At 42.4% G+C, this 21608-nt stretch overlaps 1 protein-coding gene across 1 annotated transcript in view; it reads right to left on the reverse strand.

The window, feature by feature from the left end:
• Nucleotides 1-21608, reverse strand: part of GXYLT2 (glucoside xylosyltransferase 2) — a 96195-nt gene that overhangs the window by 52649 nt on the left and 21938 nt on the right. The window contains exons 2-3 of the mRNA XM_043976433.1: nt 17966-18155; nt 12053-12184 (exon numbers count right to left, since the gene is read on the reverse strand). Of these exons, the coding sequence (XP_043832368.1) occupies nt 12053-12184; nt 17966-18155 (322 nt within the window). The remainder of the gene's footprint in view (nt 1-12052; nt 12185-17965; nt 18156-21608) is intronic.

Here is a 21608-nt window from a genome sequence, read left to right on the forward strand (position 1 = left end):
AAGATTCATGCAGGATTAATTGGAGACAATCAATAAAAGGGAGGCACTAAGATTAAGGAGGACAGGGATGTTAGCAGAAACTTGAAGGAAGTCAGAATAAGTATCAGAAAAAAAAATTTTTTTAACTGCTAATAATCACAGATCTCAAATCAAAGCAACTTTGAAGAATCACCTCATGCCCATCAAATTGGTATTAATGTTGATATCGGAAAGATTATGGGAGGATGGGAATGGTAATTCATTCTTTGGGGGAGCTATGAATGGATTCAACTGTTCTAGAAGATAACTTGGAATTATGTGAGAAAAAGTTACTATGTTGTTCATGACAACAACGATCGAAATTCACACAGCACTTTCAGGTTTGCTAAACACTTTATTTGTACCTCTGTAACCCAATGAAACAGATATAAGGATGATTATTCCCATTTTACTCGTGAGGAAACTGAGGCTCCTAAAGGTTAAATGACTTGTGTCAGAGGCAGGATTTGAATCCTAATCTTTCTGACTAGGTTCTATCCTTAAATCATGAGCTTCTTGGGGGCACCTAGGTGGCACAGTGGATAAAACACCGGCCCTGGATTCAGGAGGACCTGAGTTCAAATGCGGCCTCAGACACTTACTAGCTATGTGACCCTGGGCAAGTCACTTAACAACCCTCATTGCCCTGCCAAAAAAAATAAATAAATTGTGAGCTTCCTAAGGGCAGGGACTGTTTTTTTCTTTCTTTGTTATCCCTCACCCCATAAGCACTTAGCTGATGATTTACTGACTTGACTCTACCCTTTATACCACACTATTTTTTCAGAGTTCTTGTTAACTGAGTTTATAACCCAAGAAAGATAATGACACTGAGAAAACATCCATATGCAGAAGAATGTGAATAGCAGCTTTATCTGCATTAACAAAAATCTGGAAACAAAATGTGCCAGAGGTATGGATGAACCAACCATGGGACATGAATATATTTTTTTTTGGGGGGGGCATAGAGGGTTAAGTGGCTTGCCCAGGGTCACACAGCTAGTGTCAAGTGTCTGAAACTGGATTTAAACTCAGGTGCTCCTGAATCCAGGGCCAATGCTTTATCCACTGTGCCACCTATCTGCCCCCATGAATATATTTCTTCCTTTCTTCATTCCTTTCTTTCTTTCTTTCTGTGAGGCAATTGGGGTTAAGTGACTTGCCCAGAGTCACACAGCTAATACAGGTCAAGTGCCTGAGGCCGGATTTGAACTCAGGTCCTCCTGAATTCAGGGCTGGTGCTTTATCCACTGTGCCACCTATCTGTCCCCCATGAATATATTTCAATAAAAAGTTAGGTGGCTCAGTGGATAGAGCACTGGGCTTGAAGTCAGGAAGATTCATCTTCACAAGTTCAAATCCAGCTTCAGACACTTAACTAGCTGTGTGATCCTGGGCAAGTCTGTTAACCCTGTTTGTCTCACTTTCTTCATCTATAAAACGAACTGGAGAAGGAAATGACAAACCACTTCAACGTCTTTGCCAAGAAAACCCCAGATGGGATCATGAAGAGACGGTCATGACTGAAATGACTAAATGAGAGGTGCAGAACAAATATAGAGTCCAAAGAACTGCAAAGGCTCAGAGCAATTAGCGCACTGTCATCCGTGAACATGAACATCAGAAAACTTCACTCTTTATGGAATTCCTCTTTATGGAGCCCCGTCAATCCCTTGGAAAGAAGCTAGATGACGTAATCCTGAAGAGTGCTGGACTTAAATCTGGGATCAAATCTGGCCCGAGACTTGACCAGCTGTGTGACACTGAGCAAATCACTAAACCTCTCTGCGCCTTGGTTTCTTCATCTCTAAAATAACAGGACTAGACTCAATGACCTCTAGTCTCTTCCAGCTCAAACTCGACAACACAAAAAACTCAATTCAAATGCAATGGACAATGTAGGTACCAAATTATCAAAATTAACCACTTCTCTTTTTGTTGTCATCAACAGGTGGTTTTACTGTTTTAGGTAAAGCACCTTGGGGCAGGGAGAGGGGTATTTGGGAGTTTGCTGTGAAACATCTACTTTGTCAAAACAAAAAATGTGCCCCCTTTTTTTTTTTTTTTGCTGGGCAATGGGGGTTAAGTGACTTGCCCAGGGTCACACAGCTAGTAAGTCAAGTGTCTGAGGCCGGATTTGAACTCAGACACTCCTGAATCCAAGGCCGGTGCTTTATCCACTGCGCCACCTAGCCGCCCCTAAAATGTGCCCATTTTTAAAAAAGAAAATAACATCTAGAAGACAGAAGCCAGGGCAGGTAAGAGTGAATGAAAGCAAATGGGGGGCATCATCCTGTAGGAATAATTCTAGGACTGCTAAAGTCCAGAAGGAATTGAAGTTAGTGATGTAGGCTAAGATGAATAAAAAGGGCTTTAAAATGTGCTGGGTTTAAAAAGGGAATTAAATATGGGAGAGGAAGAAAAAAGGAGAAGTATGAAATTCCCATTTCTATTTTACTTTTGTTTTTTCTGCCAAGGAGAATGAACTCTGGTCCAAGAAAGATGGAACAAAAATGGATTAACATGTCGCTCACAAAGTGATCTTAAGAGAGCAGCTGGCTGCCCTCAGGGTTCAAGTCATCAGTTCCAGAAAGACTCCACCCTAGGGTCCCAAAAGAACTAGGTGACTACGATGGCCTAGGACACCATCATGGATAGACCTACTAAAACCACCTTCCTAAGGCACAGATCTGGCTATGTCACTACCCTGTTCAAAAACTGGCACTGGCTCCCTAGTCTCTGGGATCAAATATAAATTACTTAGCCTGGCATGTAAGACTCTCCTCCACAATGTAGCTCACTCCTAACCTACCTTTCTTGGCTTGTTCCCACATTACTTTCCTCCATACACTATATTCCTGCCAAAAGGGCAGGACTGTTCTCTTAATTTGGCATTCTGATTTCCTAAAAGCAATCACCTATGCCAACTCTGTTTCTCAGAATCTTTATCTTTCATTTAAGGCTCACCAGAGAAGCCACCTCCTCTATCAATCGGTAAACATTTATTAAGCACCCCCTATTTGCCAGGCACCATGCAAATTGCTAGGGATACCGCCCCCCCCCCAAAAGAAAAAAAGGCAAAAAGTGCTCCCTGTGTGGAAACTCCATCTTCCCATGCAGACTCATCAACTTGATGTTCAGAAAGCTAGCTAGGTCACTGAGAGTTAAAGAACCTACTCATGGATCTCCATGTCCCTGACCTTAAACAGCTTAGGAATCTTTTCCTGATCCTTTCAGTTCTTTTTTATTTATTTAATTTTTGGGGGGTGAGGCAATTGGGGTTAAGTGACTTGCCCAGGGTCACACAGCTAGTAAGTGTGTCAAGTGTCTGAGGCCAAATCTGAACTCAGGTCCTCCTGAATCCAGGGCCGGTGCTCTATCCACTGCGCCACCTAGCTGCCCCCCTTTCAGTTCTTAGTACTTTCTTCTTCCTCAAATCACTTTCAATTTAATTCAACAAACATATTAATTACCTGTTCCTTGTAGGGCTGGATAGTCCTTGCCCTAAAGAAATTTAAATTCCCCTGGGACTGTGTGTGTGCTTGGGAGGGAGGAGATACAACATCTATTCAGATAAGTAAATACATATAAGCGCCTTGAGGGCAGGATTGTTTCTGTTGTCTGTGTCCCCAAAATCTATCACTGTGCTTGACAAATAGAAGGCACCTAATAAGTAATCCATTGAAATCAATTGAATAATACAAGGTTGGCAGAGTCGGTTAACACACTGGATAAAAAAAGACTATGGAAAGTTCTTTCTCCTTCAATCATTTCGATAATTCTTTTTTTTTTTTTTTTTGGTGAGGCAACTGGGGTTAAGTAAGTGACTTGCCCAGGGTTACACAGCTAGTAAGTGTTAAGTGTCTGAGGCCGAACTTGAACTCAGGTCCTCCTGAATCCAGGGCCGGTGCTCTATCCACTGTGCCACCTAGCTGTCCCTTCCATAATTCTTTGATATGCCAGAGGCTGTACAGCATAGCATGTAGATTGCTGATCTTAGATACAAAACCTGGATTCAAGTCCTGCCTCTGGCATATTTGCAAGGGGTCTGTGGACAAGTCTTACCTCCCAGTGACTTCAGTAGGTTTCTCAACTGTCAAGCTGATGAGTCGGCATGGAAAGATGGAGTTCCACATAGGGAGTTCCTTACACTGATAAGATCATGGCTCTCAAACAATAACAACAAAATACACTTACATTAAAAGACAGAAAATCAGGCCAAGGGGGCAGCTAGGTGGTGCAGCGAATAAAGCACTGGCCCAGGATTCAGGAGTACCTGAGTTTAAATCCAGCCTCAGACACTTGACACTTATTAGCTGTGTGACCCTAGGCAAGTCACTTAACCCTCACTGCTCCGCAAGAAAGAAACGAAGGAAGGAAGAAAAGAAAAGAAAAAGAAAAAGAAAATCAGGCTAGAATGTGATCTACACAGACACGGAAACAGACACCCAAATCACTGTTCAACTCTGTAATTTCTGAGTATAGCTAGAACTGTGTTCATAGATATACTATATTTACAAAGTAGACATTTAAAATATTTTTTTCTGGGGTCTAATTTAAGATATTTTCCTTTTATTTAAACTGTGCAATGAACAAAGAATTTCCCATCCCACCCCATGAGAGAAACGCTTTGAAAAGATGGGAAATATATATATATATATATATATATACATATATATTTTAAGATGGAAAATATTTTAAAGAAATAGGAAGAGCCAGTCCCAAATACATGGTAATTATCGTCTTCATGCCATGCTTTTTAAATAGCAAAAATATAGTAGGAAATTGTTCTTTTAACAAAAATCAGCATTAGTGTTTGCTCCAGCCATAAGCTAACTTTGTGGTTTTAATTACAGAATTCCAAAAAGTATCACTGTGTAGCCAGTAAGAGCCAGATGTTATGTATTTAATTTCTATTTTTGCTTCAACTGTGCCCCCTTGTGGAATTCCACGTTCATAATTTGAACAAGGATTTACTATAGCCTTTTTGGGAGGAAAAGTGAATACTTCTAGGATCATAGACTTAGGGGGTAGGGGGCACCCTAGAGTGCATTTAGTTCAACTCTCTCATTTTACAGAGCTTAAGTGATTTGCAAATTGGTCACACAGCTTGTGAGTGGAAAAGTCAAGATGTGAACTTTGGTCTCTCCATTATACAGGGAAATGTCAGTTTCTATTCCCTGGTATCCACTGGAGCAAATGTGTGGAATATTTGGATGGTTATAGAAGAGAGCTTAACCTGTTTAGATTGGTGGTCTGTGAGTGAGAGGGAAGAGGGGAGGGAGAGAGAGAAGGAGGAAGGGAAGAAGAGAAAAGAAAGAGAGGAAGAGAGATACACATATACACATATCCATCCACTCATCCATCCATCCATACTACATCTTTACTCTATCATCTGGGCTATGTGTTTACAACAATCTTTCCAGAGTGACATACATGCAAAGTCTCTATTTCTTTTACAACTTTAATTGACGCTACACAGATCTTCTCAAGGAATTCCACAAAGAAGGTTCCTACGTTCAACTTGTGACTATCTCTACATTTCCCTGGCTCACTGGGGCAAACATGATTGATCATATTGGTCTTGGTCTTAGAAGCATCCAGGCTGGAACAAGTCGGTCAGTCAATGCATACTGGCTTATACAGACCAGTCTTCCTATGTTTCTGGGTTGTCAGCTTGGGTTTAGTGTTTGATTCCACCATCTTAATCATGATGCCCGCTGTCTCGTGCAAAGATATGATACCGTACTTAGGACATTTTAAGGCTTCTGGTTTCTGTGTGTTTAGATAATACCTAGCACACACTCTTCCATCTGCATTGACTCTTCCTTTGCTTTGCCTCCTTTTCTCTTCATCTTCCACATTTAATCAGGTTGTAACACCTGTAACACCTGGTGTTGTAACACATCAGCCAGAGAACATATACCACTTTTTGAGGTTCACTTTGGATATCCCTGCTTTTTTCATGACAATTCACATAAAGCAGAATCCAGTTTCTTGAGCAGATGGATCCCACACTATGTACACATAACCTGTCATAAAGAGGAATGTGGCCGAATCAGTGGGTCAACCCTGAGGGAACTATCTTTCAAAGTATGTTGTTTCTAGTACTGACTTTCTCTTTCTTTTTTATGCTTTATGAAATTCCCCCCCCCTTTTTGTTGTTGTGGGTCAATGAGGGTTAAGTGACTTGCCCAGGGTCACACAGCTAGGAAGTGTCAAGTGTCTGAGGCCGGATTTGAACTCAGGTCCTCCTGAATCCAGGGGTGGGGCTTCATCCACTATGCCACCTAGCTGACCCTTTTTTATGCTTTATAAGAAATTATCACACAGTAAAGTCACCCTACACACACACACACACACACACACACACACACACACACACACACACACACTCTCTTGCCCCTCTCCCAAGTCAACTCAGGTATGGTTTGCTTTTTTTTTTTTTTAAATCTAAGCTTTTCAATGAACAAAAATATATTTTCTCTCCCTCCTGCCTCTCTGGATAAAAAAATGTAAGAGAAAAACAAAATTCTTATAATAAATGTGCACAGTCAAGCGAAACAAAATCATACAGTGGCCATATGTGTGTGTGTGTGTGTGTGTGTGTGTGTGTGTGTGTGTGTGTGTGTCTGGGTCTTTACCCTGAGGCTATAATCTCTGTCGGAAGGTGTCTATTCAGCCTCATTATGAGTCCTCTGGAATTGTGGTTGGTCATTCATCAGATCAGAGTTCTTAAGTGCTTCCAAGCTATTTGTTTATTATTATTATAAAAATTGTTCTCCTGGTTTGGCTCCCTTCACCCTACATCAATTCATACAAGTCTTCCCAGGTTTCTCTGACACCATCTCCTCCATTGTTTCTTCCAGAACAATAGTATCCCATCACATTCCTATATTATAATTTGTCCAGTCATTCCCTAATTGATGGGCAGCACTTTAGTTTCCAGTTCTTTGCTACTACAGTGAGCTGCTGTAAATATTTTTGTCTATTTGAGTACTTTTCTTCTTTTAATTATTCATTTATTTATTTATTTGGTTTTTGGGTGAGGCAGTTGGGGTTAAGTGACTTGCCCAGGGTCACACAACTAGTAAGTATCAAGTGTCTGAGGTCAGATTTGAACTCAGGTCCTCCTGACTCCAGGACTGGTGCTCTATCCACTGTGCCACCCAGCTGCCCCACTTTTCTTCTTTTAAAAAAAATCTCGTTAGGGTACAAAATCTGATTCTAAATATTTAATTTCCAATTACCTTCTTGAGGAGGTTGTCAATGAAAATCTGTTGTTTGTGGTCTGGTTGGTTTGAACTGAACACAAGTCTCATTGGTAAATGTCAGTTGGGGAAAATCTCCTGGGATATGTTATGTCACTGATGTAGGTGAGTGTTTTTTCTTTTTCTTTTTTTTTTTTGGGGGGGGTGGGGTGGGACAATGAGGGTTAAGTGACTTGCCCAGGGTCACACAGCTAATAAGTGTCAAGTGTCTGAGGCCAGATTTAAACTCAGGTCCTCTTGAATCCAGGGCCAGTGCTTTATCCACTGCACTCATTTAGAGATGAGTGTTTTTTCAAACCAGGGTAGGTCTGTTGCCACAAATCAGTTTTTCTAGAAATTGAATGGTTACTAAAAGATGCAGTAACTTCTTACTGCCTCCCCTAAAAAAAACTTGAAGGAAGAAATCTGCTGCCAGTAGGTAGTATCAAGTGCAACTGTTTTTCTCATTAACTGTATGACTTAGGTTGGCACTAAGTTCACCAAATGTTTATGGAGTGTTAAAATCATCCTTGTTCTACTTGGTTTGCAGTCTGATGACTATTTCAGGTACCAAATTTGGAGTTAAAGCTGTAATTCAAGCTGACGGGTTTTCAGGAATGCCTAATCCTGGATCCAAACTCTTTCCCACTCTCTCTTTGCCAAGATCAGGTGCAAATGACAATTCCATTCTAGTACTCCGTTCCCAATGCCTTAGACCAGCTGGGTACATTTATTCAAGTCCATATGGGCATCCAACAGCCTGGATATCTTGGGATCAGTCCATGTGAGCCAGCTAAAGGAGAAGGCCTAGAGAAATGTATGATATTTGTCTGTCTGACTAGTTCTCAAACCCCAAATCATGGTTCAGTTGAGGAAAAATTCTGTAATTTTTATTTTACTTTGACCTAGACTAAGTCTTGGATTTTATGAGGCCTTCCCTGGATCCAAAGACTGGTGAGTAGCCTATAAATCCAAATGGAAATTTCAGCTCTATCCCTAGTTGTCATGAGGTCCATTGCTGGAACTAGAACGAAAGATGATTATACTGGAGAATGAAACAATTCTATATTTTGACATTTTCTGTTCTCACTTTATGCCAATGGTTAGAATCCATCCACAGTGCATTAAAAGAGGGTGCCACTTGGGGCAGCTAGATGGTGCAGTGGATAAAGCACTGGCCCTGGAGTCAGGAGGTCCTGAGTTCAAAACCGGCTTCAGACACTTAACACTTACTAGCTGTGTGACCCTAGGCAAGTCACTTAATCCCAATTGCCTCATCAAAAAAAAAAAAAAAGAGGATGTCACTGCTGAAGAAAATTATTGACAAGGAGCACAGTATCTGGTATACGGTAAGCGATTAATAAGTGATTGGTGCCTGCCTGACTGCTCACCTGCTTGCCTGTCCAGAGGATCCCCACCAGGACAGTGAAGAGCCATGAGTACAAGTCATATGAGGACTGCTTGAAAGAACTGTGCAGGGTGACTCAGGGGAGCTATAATAGCTATATTTAAGTATTTGAACGGCTGTTTTTGGAAGGGGAAGGGGGTTTGACTTGCTCTATCTGGCTCCAGAGGGCAAAACCAAGAAGAACGGCTGGCAAGTTGCAAAGAGACAGATTTAGGCTGGATGTAAAGGGAAACTCCTGAACAATTAGAACTATCCAAAAGCTAAATGGGCCTGGGCAGCTAGGTAGCGCAGTGGATAAAGTACCAGCCCTGGATTCAGGAGGACCTGAGTTCAAATTTGGCCTCAGACACTTGACACTAGCTGTGTGACCCTGGGCAAGTCACTTAACCCTCATTGCCTTGCAAAAAAAAAAAAAAGCTGAATGGGCTGCACAAAGAGGTGGTGGATTTCCCCTCCCTTTGAGGCCTCCAAGCAAAGACTGGATGACCTCCTGTCAGGCATACTACATTGACCATGCCTTTCGTGGTATGGATTAGACTAGATGACCAATAAAGTCCCTTCCGGCTCCCAAATTCTGTGATTCTGAATGCTAGACACCAACACTCTGCTCCAGTTCTGTTTTAGTTTTAATCATCCTGGTGTGATTCCCTACCTGGTGGCTAAGAATAGTTCACTGAGGGGGCAGCTAGGTGGTGCAGTGGATAGAGCATCGGCCCTGGATTCAGGAGGGCCTGAGTTCAAATCTGGCCTCAGACACTTGACACTTACTAGCTGTGTGACCCTGGGCAAATCACTTAACCCTAATTGCCTCACCCCGCCCTCTAAAAAAAAAAAAAAGAATAGTTCACTGAGGCTCTTTCCCAGTCAACTCCACCCGGATGCTTATATTTTAAGACTCCCCTTGTCTGTGCTATACCTCAGCCGTACATCTGACTTTGTTTTTAAAGAGATGGATTACAAGGGAAAATTCCATCTACTTGATTTTAAATTACCTCGAGGCTCAATACATCTCTACTATGCCTCCGAAATGCCAAGTTTATAAGTTGATGCCATGATATACTACTGAAAAAAGGTAAATGCACTGCCAACTATAATCGACCTTTATTGTTTGAAGTAAGGGCTGGTTTCTATTATCAACAGAAGATAAATAATGGCAGCATCCATTTGTCATTGAAGAGGGAACATTCAGTCAGCAGAGAATGAATGGGAACCAACAGCAAGGGGTTTTGTTGTTTCTATGGTGGAAAGGAAATTACGATTCTAGGTCAGTCAGGGTAAGATCACGTGCTGTTTCCATTGATTTCAGAGCACAAAAACTACAATTCTTTGTGTGTGCATACATACACACATGTGTGTATACACACATGTACTAAAGAAGATATTCTTGCAATGTGTTTTTTATATCTGGTATTTGGTACATTTTATATATGTGTATATGCATGTATGCATGTAGATGCACACACCAAAGAAGATATTCTTATATTGTGGATTTAAAAAATGTTTTTGTATATTTTATACATGTGTACCTGTGTATGTATTTGTGTATATAATATACATACACATACCCAAAGATGTTTTTCTTACAATGTAGTTTTTTTTTTCAGTGAGGCAATTGGGGTTAAGTGACTTGCCCAGGGTCACACAGCTAGTAAGTGTCAAGTGTTTGAGGCTGGATTTGAACTCAGGTACTCCTGACTCCAGGGCCAGTGCTCTATCCACTTACAATGTAGTTTTTGTATATTCATGTGTTCATATATACGTACAGGCACATATGTATACAGGACACATGTGTGTTTGTATACATATATGTATATGTATACATACACATGTGTGTATGTTTTCACGCACACACATACTGTATGCCCCCAAAAGAAATTATTCTCTGGTGTATATATTCACACACACATACATATATGTATGTATGCATGCATGCATGTATGTGTATAAATATACATTTGGTCCATCCCTATTGCTGCATCCATATGTACTCCAGGTATGGGGGCTTTTCTTTAACTTAGTATCTTATAGAGTGACTTGAAGACATTAGGAGAATATAGACAGAAACCGGACCTGTGATTTCATGTATACAGAGAACTCCCAGATAAGGAAATGCCCTCCGTTGATGGAGGTGGGCTTTTTCTTTGCAATACCTAGTCTCAGAGGGCTGTCTAGAGAACTGAGAAGTCAAGTGACTTGCCCAGGATCACACAGCCAGTATGTGGCAGAGTCAGGATTTTAATCTGGGTTTTTCTGGCTCTCAGGCCAACTCTTTACCATGCTACACTACACTTTCTTTTTCTTTTTTTGAGAAACGGGGCTTTTCTTTTTCTTTTCTTCCTTGTCTTCGTTTTCTTTCTTTTCTTTCTTTCCTTTCTCTTTCTTTCTTTCTTTTTGGTGGGGCAATGAGAGTTAAGTGACTTGTCCAGATTCATACAGCTAGTAAGTGTCAAGTGTCTAAGGCCTGATTTGAACTCAGGTCCTCCTGAATCCAGGGCAAGTACTTTATCCACTGCACCACCTAGCTGCCCCCATACTATACTTTCTTTAAGTCTGAGATTAAGTACATACAAAATAAATGCTAAGCATTGAAGGGGTGGGGAAGAGTGGGGAGTACCTGCACAGAGCCTGGCAAGGTATTTAATGTGTGTTGAACTGGGTTAAGGGAACTCATGACCCAGTCATGGCCAGAGACAGTTACTTCCTTTGATAGTTTCTCTAGTTGTTGTCCAAACACTGTGTCCTGCATGAGACTAGTTGCTCATGTTCCGTTAGAGTGTAAGCTCTTTGAGAGCTGGGCAGGTTTCTTGTGTGTGTGTGTGTGTGTGTGTGTGTGTGTGTGTGTGTGTGTGTGTGTGTTGTATTTCTAGCATTTAGTATGGCAAGCCTGGCACAGTAAGCTATGCTTTCTAACCAACTGACTGCTTCATGTACACATTGTCTTCTTCCCTGCTAGAACGTGAAATCTGCAAGGACAAGAGTTCCTTCGCTGATGTCTCTGTATCCCCAATGCCCAGTAAAAGATGCTAAATCACTGACTTGCTCTCACCTAGCTCCCTTTAATAAAAATTTTTTAAAAAGGAAAAAAAAAACCCACAGCAGAATTAATTGCCTGCCACTTGGATTGTGAAAACTATTTCAGTACACAAGCAGATAACATCCTAATCATGAACAAGCCAAGCTGAAAGAATAAGGCCTATTCATCCTATTAAGAATCTTGTAGATTCTTCTCCCCAGTGCATGTTTGACAAGCAAGCCCCAAACAAGTGCATTTTCAGTGCCAAGGCCGTGATCTCCAAATACGCTTGGTCCAACTTAGTCACACTTCCAAAACGACTTCATTGCCAAATTGCCTTTGATGAAAACCAGGTGTCCCTACCGGGAGAAAGAGCCTCTGGGCAGCACAAGGTTTGAAAAGCTTCCTCCACTCCTGAGCGTTTCCAACAGAAAATGTGATCGGGTAGATGCTGTGCTCAAACTTCTTTGTGTATGAGGAAGGCCACTGGCGCAACTGAAAGACAGGGAAGCAAGAGAGGGGAGATTAGAACCTGAGAAGGAGGGAAATGAGCTGTGATGTCAATTCAGGAGGGAGGAACTTTAACAGAGAAGCCGTTAGCTGGTATGAACAACCCCTAATATTACATCTGGCTGGATTGTACCACCATTACCACCATCACCAGCATGCATCTGCTGGGGAAGATGTATACACAGTTAATCTTACTAGATGTGATCATCAAAAGAGTGGCACACATTTATACATCTCCTACAGTCTGCTCAAAGACAGTGCCTGAAATTACCCTAGTATCTACTCCTCCAGGTCAAATGACAAACATTATCTGAAAGAGGAATGTGCTCTGGGATCAGAAGAGGTAGGTCCAAATTACCTCGGCTGAGTCACTTAACCAATCTGGGCCTATAAAATGAGGGTGTTAGAACAAGTGGTGTCCGAGATTCCATAATGATCCTATGTTAGTATATAGAATGCTGGACTTAGAAAGGGAAAGACCTGGGTTCAACTCCTACCTAAGACACTTAATTAACTCTCGGCAAGTTGCTGAACCTCTCTGATCCTGTTTCCTCAACTGTAAAGTGGAAATAATAGTACCCACTTATTGGAAAAGACTGTTGTGAGGCTCAAACAAGATACTATGTATAAAATGGTGCACCAACCTTAAAAATGTTATATGAATGTGAATTATTTTTATTGTTATTATCACTGTTATTATTATTATTATTATTATTATGTTCTAGATTCCTGGACACTATTACACTAAAGACCCCTCGGCTTTGCCATCCGCCTTGCCACTGCTTCCTTAGGATTTCTGAACCTTTCCATCCACCCTGCAGCTGAATTCTTTGCCATGTGTGATTTCCCCCAGTTGGAGTGTGGGCTCCTTCAGAGGTGCAATGCTCCCATTTTTTTTTTTTTCTATTTGTATCCTTAGTGTTTTGCACAGTGCTTGGCACATAGTATACCCTTAGCAAATACTTTTTCACTAATTCACTCATTATCCTGTGACACAATACACAATATTCTATAATAAAAGCCTTATTAGGCAGTAAGGCCTTTTTATAAATTCCTTTGCCACTTTAGTCAGCACGGTGATGATGGAACGAGACCCAGAACACACGTTCTTTTTTTTTTTTTTTTTAATGAGGCAATTGGGGTTAAGTGACTTGCCCAGGGTTACACAGCTAGTAAGTGTTAAGTGTCTGAGACCGGATTTGAACTTAGGTACTCCTGACTCCAGGGCCAGTGCTTTATCCACTGCGCCACCTAGCCGCCCCAGAACACACGTTCTGACAGAGCAGAAGGCTGTCAGACAAGACCCACAACATGGAAGTTCTGACAGAGCGGGAGGTTGTCAGACAGTGTGAACAAGGGGAATTGAACTCATGATGCTGAAGGTACATGAGTAGGTACATTGCACCAGAAGGCTGGTCTGGCCTTTGAAACTTTCCCCTGTTCCCCCCAAACACTCTAAGACTTCTGGGGAGTAAAGACTGAAGCATCGTTGATGGAGTATAATACGTCTTGGTCTTTCATTCCCCCTCACCTCCCCGATCCCTTTCCCCTTAAACTCAACACAGTAAAACACAGACAACTACTTTTGGGGGTGGCAAAAACCTGCAAACAAAGTAGGTGTTGATGGATTGGGGAAGCACTGAATAGACTGAGATTCACTGGGGCAATGGCATATTACTAGACTCTAGGAAATTATGACTATGATAAAGTCAAGTTGATAAGCATTTATGATGTGCCTGCTATGAACCAGGTACTGTTCCGTGTTCAGGGGGTACAAAGAAGGACAAAACAGTCCTGCTTTCCAGGGCTTCACGGGCTAATGGGAGACAATATGGAAACAACCACAAAGAAGATACATCCTCCATGCCTGGAAGTCTCTCTTTCACCTCTACCTCCTGTGTGCCCGTGGCATCCTTCAGATCCTTCTACAAAGAAGGTTCTCCTGATCCCCTTTAGTGCCAGGGCTGTCCCTCTGTCCTTCCTTTGCCTTATCTCCAATTGATCCTATACGTGGCCTCCCTGTATGTAATGGTTTTCATGCTGTCTACCACATTAGACCAGGAGGCATTTGAGAACAGGGACTGTCTTGCCTTTCTTTGTATCCCTAACATTAAGCATAGTCCCCGGCACACATAGCAGGCACTTAAGAAATGCTTGATAACTTGCTGATAAATTGGAAAGAATCTCAGAGGTTTAAGGAATTAATTGTCATTTGGAGTTTTTATAACCCCATCTTTGCTTCATCATGGTCAGACTGAAAAGATGCAAGCTTTAAAAGCATAAGAGAAGATGGGTGTATACTTAAAGAGATTATAGAACAAACAACACGGAGAACAGTTCTTGAGTTAAAGTATCAAACAAAAGTACCTAACCCCCACCTAGGAGTTCCCCCAGGCCCATATGGACCTGGCCAAAATTATAACGGGAACAGCCCTGGAGTGGGGCAGGGGGGGGGGAGGAAAGGAGGGAGGGAGGGGAGAGGGAGAGGGAGGGAGGGGAGAGGGAGAGGGAGAGGGGGAGAGGGAGAGGGGGAGAGGGAGAGGGGGAGAGAGAGAGGGGGAGACAGAGACAGAGACAGAGACAGAGACAGAGACAGAGAAAGAGAAAGAGAAAGAGAAAGAGAAAGAGAAAGAGAAAGAGAAAGAGAAAGAGAAAGAGAAAGAGAAAGAGAAAGAGAAAGAGAAAGAGAAAGAGAAAGAGAAAGAGAAAGAGAAAGAGAAAGAGAAGCTGGTGGTGTTTGATCTTTGGACCTATCCAGGAGCCACTGCAAACCTGATTCTCCTTAGAACTACAGATTCCAGGTGGTGGTGAGTTTGTGTTGTTGAAGAGAGGCTGGCTCATTATGCCAGCTGAGCTGGAAACAAGTTTAGGATTTGAGTTAGTTTTTTGCCAGACCCAAGCTGTTCTGAGTAGCTGAGGAAGTAGAGCTTATTCGAGGTACCTGGCTTTAATTCCACCTGTGTTGTACACTTTGTTACCATTAATAAAACTTAATTTGCTTGTGGAAAAGAGGCTATTAATCTCCTTTCTTATTAGTCTGGGAGACATAACTGAAAAAGAGGCAGTTTGGACAAGGGGAAACTCTGGACCTAGAGGTCCCCCATTATTTTCTGAACCCCAATATTACGGCAAGCCGCCCAATTGACTCTCCCCATACTGAATTTGGCCCTAACAGAGGGAAGGCATTAACATTAAGGAGGAATTCAAAAGGCTTTCTTCGGATGGTGGGACTTGAGCTGAGACTTCAAGGAAGCCAGGAAGCCAAGCTCCAAGCATGGGGGACAGACATCCAGTAAGATCCATGCTCTCATCCAGCACCAAGGGATGGAGTGTTATCTCGAGGGGAAGCCGGTGTCAATGGAACAAAGAGTATGGAGCTATATGAAGACTGGAAAGGTAGGAAGGGGTCAAGTAGTGGAGGGTTTTAAAAGCCAACAAGATAGGGGGCAGCTAGGTGGTGCAGTGGATAAAGCACCAGCCCTGGATTTAGGAGTACCTGAGTTCAAATCTGGCCTCAGACACTTAACACGTACTAGCTGTGTGACCCTGGGCAAGTCACTTAACCCTCATTGTCCAGCACACACACACACACACAAAAAGCCAATCAGAGGATTTTATACTTGATTCGGGAAGTAATAGGTCACTGTAGTTGATTAAATAGGGAGGTGACAGCTGAGTGGAAGATGGCCTAGAGTAGGGAGTGATTTGAGACAGGGTGACCAACCACAGGCTACTTCAATAGCCAAGGTGTGAGGTGAAAAGGGCCTGCACCAGGGCGGTGGCAGTTGCAGAGGGCAGAAAATAGCTGCTGCTTCTTTTTTTTTTTTTTTTTGGTGAGGCAATTGGGGTTAAGTGACTTGCCCAGGGTCACACAGCTAGTAAGTGTTAAGTGTCTGAGGCCGCATTTGAACTCAGGTCCTCCTAAATCTAGGGCCGGTGCTCTATCCACTGCGCCACCTAGCTGCCCCTCAGAAAGTAGCTTCTAAAGGAGAGATGTAACAAGGGTAGAAATGACAGGACTTGGCAACTGATTGGATGTGGAGGGTTAAAGAGTGAGGAGTCAAGGATGACCCCTCTGTTGCAAGCCTGGATGACTGGGAAGACAGTGGTACCCCCAACAGTAATAGGAAAGTATCAGAGAACCACGAAAAGATTTGTATAAACTGATGATAAATGAAGCCAAACTAGGGTAAAATACATAGTTTTTGTTGTTATTCAGCCTTTTCAATCATGTCTGACTCTTCTTCATTACCCCATTTGGGATTTTCCTGGCAGAGAGACTGGAGTAGTTTGCTATTTTTTTCTCTGGCTCATTCTACAGATGAGCAAACTGAGGCAAACAGGGTTAAGTGACTTGCCCAGGGTCACACAGCTAAGCATCTGAGGTCACATTTGAACTCAGAAAGAAGAGTCTTCCTGATTGTAGGCCTGGCACTCTATCCACTTTGCCACCCAGCTGCTTCTAAAAGACACAGTTACAATAACGTTCATGAAAACAACACTCCATGTCAGTCCAGTTCTTAGTCATTGAAATGACCAATTTCAGTCCCCTTGCAGAACTAATTAAGAAAACATCCCTCCCTTTTCTCAGTAGAGAATTAGGAGACGACCATGTGGAATAAGGAATACTGTCCCTCTTCACCTCTGCCTCTGATTTTCCTGGCTTCCTTCACAACTCAGCTTAAATTCCACTTTCTACAGGACTTTCCTACAACCTGTCATCCATCCCCATGGTTAGAGCCAGTGTGTGTGACCCTGGGCAAGTCACTTAATCCCCACTGCCCCACAAAAAAAAGCAAACAACAACAACAACAACAAAAACAAAGATTAACCCAGTGTAATTAAGATGAACACTGTATATATCCTGATTGTACACACCTGTTTCATGTTGTGCCCGCCCCCCCCCCCATTAGAATGTAAGCTCTTTGAGGACAGGGACAGGTGTTGCCTTTCTTTGTATCCCCAGCAACATTAGCACAGTGCTTAATACACAGCACACAATAAATGCCTGTTGACAGACCGTGTCTGTGGCCCCTACTTAAATGCTTTTGTTACAAAGAAGGGTTCGACTAGGGGTGGGGGAAATTAAGGGGAAATATCTGATGTAAAAACAAAAAGAGCCAACAAAGCTTTAAAAAAAAACCAACCCATTGCTGATGCTTAAATTAACTGGAAGATATTTAAGTGGTGGCTCATTGACCAGATGTCACTCCTTTTCCTCCTCGCCTTCTCCATTGAATCCAGCTCTTCCTCTGGCATTTTCAAACTAATTTATGATCCCAATATATTCCTCAGGCTGCTCTTGATAAAAACATTAAACCCATTTTTTTCTTTTGCTCAGAAAATGTAATATTTCCTAGCTTTCTTATCATTAACCTTCTACCCAGCCTACTCTTCTTAGGTATTTCTCATTACTATAACTAGCCCAGAGGCACAGTGTAAGACAGGGGGATGGAGAAGATAGGCATGAAACAAGAAAGGTTCTTTGTTCTCCCCCAAGTGAAAACCCTTGAGACTTGTCAAATGAAGGGGAAATGAAAGGGGACAAAATAAGGTATTTATCCATAGATTTGGTCACAGAACAAAGTGATGGTCTTCATGACTGATGCATGGGACTAAGAGAGAGAGGGAAGGGTGGTGTGATGCAAACTCTCCTCATCTATCAGGCAAAAGACAATTCTCATCAAGCCCCATTCGCCTGTCCAATTCTAGGCTTTATTTAGCCTAGGCCTTATAGACAGGCTACTACGTTTCCTGTCAATTCACCTTCTTATCAAACTCAGGTTTCAGTGAATCCTCGGCAAAGATGTGAAATCGAATCTTCCGATAGCTGAAGAGGACAGCTGATTTGAGCATAATGAGCGTCTCTTCCAGACGGTCCCCACAGGCCACAACGGCCAGGTGCATCCATTGTTCCGCCGGCATGGCTGGGGGGTGTTTTGGCTCTCCATGCTTTCTGGGAAGAGAAAAATTAAACCATTACTGGGTAAAACCATCCCAGGACTGGTGAGATCATTCGATCAACACGCATTTAAGCGCAAAGTAAGTTATCTCCAATTAAAAAACACATCAACAGACAAAATCTGTTCTATTTTGTGATGGAATAAACATTTTGACAATTCTGTTTACTTGAAAAGTATAAATTTAGACCTATATTTATTCCCTTCAATTCAACATGCCCTTATTAAACAAATACTACGTACCAGGCACTCTATCAGACTCTGGAGATACAAAAATAGCGCTCTCTCTCTCTCTAAACACTTGCTGCCCCTCAAGTCGCTTACATTTATTGGGGTTATACAACATGTACATGTTAGATAGGTAAATGAAAAGAATATGCATGTTACTTCTAGAAGGAATGAGCCCTAGGGGCAGCTAGGTGGCGCAGTGGATAGAGCACAGGCCCTGGATTCAGGAGGACCCGAGTTCAAATCCAGCCTCAGACACTTAACAATTACTAGCTGTGTGACCCTAGGCAAGTCACTTAACCCCAACTGCCTCACCAAAAAAAAGAAAAAGAAAAAGAAAAAAAATAGAAAGAATGAGCCCTGGGGCAACTAGGTGGCATAGTAGGTAAAGCAGCAGCCTTGGATTCAGGAGGACCTGAATTCAAATCCAACCTCAGACACTTGACACTTACTAGCTGTGTGACCCTGGGCAAGTCACTTAACCCACATTGCCCTGGGGGGGAAAAAAAAAGAAGGAATGAGCCCTAATATTTGAAAGGGGATCAAGAAAGGCCTTGCATAGAAAGGTACTTGGGCTTTGATTTTAGTGAAGTTAAGAGATTTTAGAAGGGGAGGCAGGAAAATATTTTGGAAAGGGGAACACATGAATGAGGTGAAGTTTCATATATATGATGGAATTTCATATATATAATATATACATAAATATATTGTATATATATGTTATGGGGTTGAGACATATCAAGGAATTTGGGACTGGCCAGCTAAACTTAAAGACATGGGTCTGGCGTAACTCTCCTTGAGAAGCTAAACTAAAGGACAGACACACCTTGAGAAGTAACGGAGATAAGCCCATTAGGTGTGGCTGCTGCCTAGTCAGTGCCAGAGACAGAGATAACTCCAGAAATCAGAACAACATCCCTTACCCGACTTCTCCCAACCCACCCCCGATAAAGGGCATTCCACTCTCAGGTAATTACCCCATCTACCATATATAAAAGCTTTTGCCTTTCTCCTGTTCGAGGAGAGAGATATCTCAGAGAATCATATCTCTGAACCATCTACCCTTGAGAGAAATTGACTTCTCTCTCAGTCATTTTCTCTAGCACCTAAATAAAAGATTATTTTATTTGGGGGGGGGGAGCAGGGCAATGAGGGTTAAGTGACTTGCCCAGGATCACAAAGCTTGTGTCAAGTGTTTGAGGCCAAATTTGAACTCAGGTCCTCCTGAATTTAGGGCCAGTGCTTTATCCATTGTGCCACCTAGCTGCCCCCAAGATTACTTTATTCTAATTGGATTTGTGTGTGAGAAGGTGTAATTCTTTAAAGAGGAGTACCTAAGGACCCCCCACCAATTTCTCCATCACATAATACATGTGTATAATATAAATATATGCATGTAGAATATGCATAGGTATGGACATGTGTGTATTTATATTATCTACTATATTGCATATGTAAATATATATTAGTATATTATGTATTTGAGGCAGGTAGGTAGTTAGTTCAGGGGCTAGAGCACTGGGTCTGGAGTCAGGAAGACCTGAGTACAAATCCAGCCTTGGATATGTACTGTGTGATCCTGGGCAAGTCACTTAACCTCTGTTTGCTTTAACATACAGGAGAAGGAAATGGTCCACTACTCTAGTATCTTCATCAAGAAAACCACATGAACAGTACTGGCATGATGTGGCCTACATGGTCAGAAAGAATGTGACACAACTGAATGACTAAACAACAATAATATTATGTATTGTAAGCGTATGTACATAGCATGTAATATACATATATGTGTGCATGTGTAGACATGCCTTTTAATGTATATACACATATATACATATCAGTAGCAACAGAGAAATCACACTTGGATTCTTAAGGTTATTTGAAGTGTTTCTGTCTCTACTGCAGGAAGGCTACACAGCCATTGTTGCAAGTTTAATCATTGATTTTCAACAACTGACCCTGCTTTCCTGATGGCTGAGGAGGCTTTCTCTCCACACAGGCCATGGAAATTGGATTTGGGCATGACCCCAAGAAGAGGTGGGAGGGCCCTTCACAACTTTCCCATGTAATACGAGCAATACGATATTTCCCACCCCCCATCTGGATGTTTTTATTTTAAGAGTGGAATGCATGACCACAGCATAAAAGGAGAATGTGCAAGTCAGAGAGAATGAGGGGAGGGGAGGACAAAGCTTGGATTTCTAAGCCTGGTGAGAGCCTGGATGCACTCAAACTGAACACCAGCCACGCCTCCCTGCAGGCTCAGTGAGCTGATCTGGATGAAGTTCAGCATGGAGGGGAAACGGAGGCAGAGTGAGGTTGAGTGACTTGCAACACCAAGGCATCAAACACTGAGTTGGGTGCCGGACTGGGAACAACATCTGAGAGGCCGGAATCCTAGCACCGTTGCCGGACAGACATTTCCTCCTTGTAAAAGATCTGTTCCAAACAAGAACAGGGAGCCAATTCTCCAACACACTGAGTGCTGAGAAGAAATTTCAAGAGAGTGGAAGAGGTCAGTAAGAGATGCTTCAAGACAACTGAAATTAATTTGAGAATTGGATGCCCCCTTCCCACCTGCTTTCCAGGCAAATCAGCATGCTTCTTAGTTAGCTTATGGAGGGCTTGCTCCTGGCTCCTTTCACAATCACAAAAGTTGAAGATCTGGGTGGGGTCATTTGGCAAGCTTGGCAATTTGATTATCTCAGACTGTAACTGCTACAAGTGAAGCCCTGCTTAGAAACTCCAGGCCCTAAGTCAATGTGTCTGAGGATAATCTTCATCCCCTTCTGAGACCATATTTTTCTAACAGTGACCCTAAAAATGAACTCTGCCTGGCAACAAGGACAACTTACCACTTTTCCCTGGACCCCAACATTTGTCTCTTCATGGCTCTCTCACCCTCACCTACCTCTAGCATTTCTGCTCAGTTCTTTTGCCTGCCACAACAATAATCAATCAATAATAATAGCTGACATCTTTATACCCTTTAACACTCACAAAGCACAATTTCATCTGGTTATTCCCATTTTTTTGGTCAGAGGCTGAATGACTTGCTGTTGGTCAGAGCTAGAAAGCCCATCAGCAGATGGCACCGGATCCATTTCTCCTTTATCCAGGGGGCACCCTGGCAAGCTCTTCCTGTGCCCTGCCCATCTCCTGTGTCCTGCCCATCTCCTGTGTGCCAGCTGCTGCAAGCTCCCCTGCACTTAACCTGGGGT

This window comes from Dromiciops gliroides, chromosome 1 (assembly GCF_019393635.1).
Source record: "Dromiciops gliroides isolate mDroGli1 chromosome 1, mDroGli1.pri, whole genome shotgun sequence".
NCBI classification, from domain to species: Eukaryota; Metazoa; Chordata; class Mammalia; order Microbiotheria; family Microbiotheriidae; genus Dromiciops; species Dromiciops gliroides.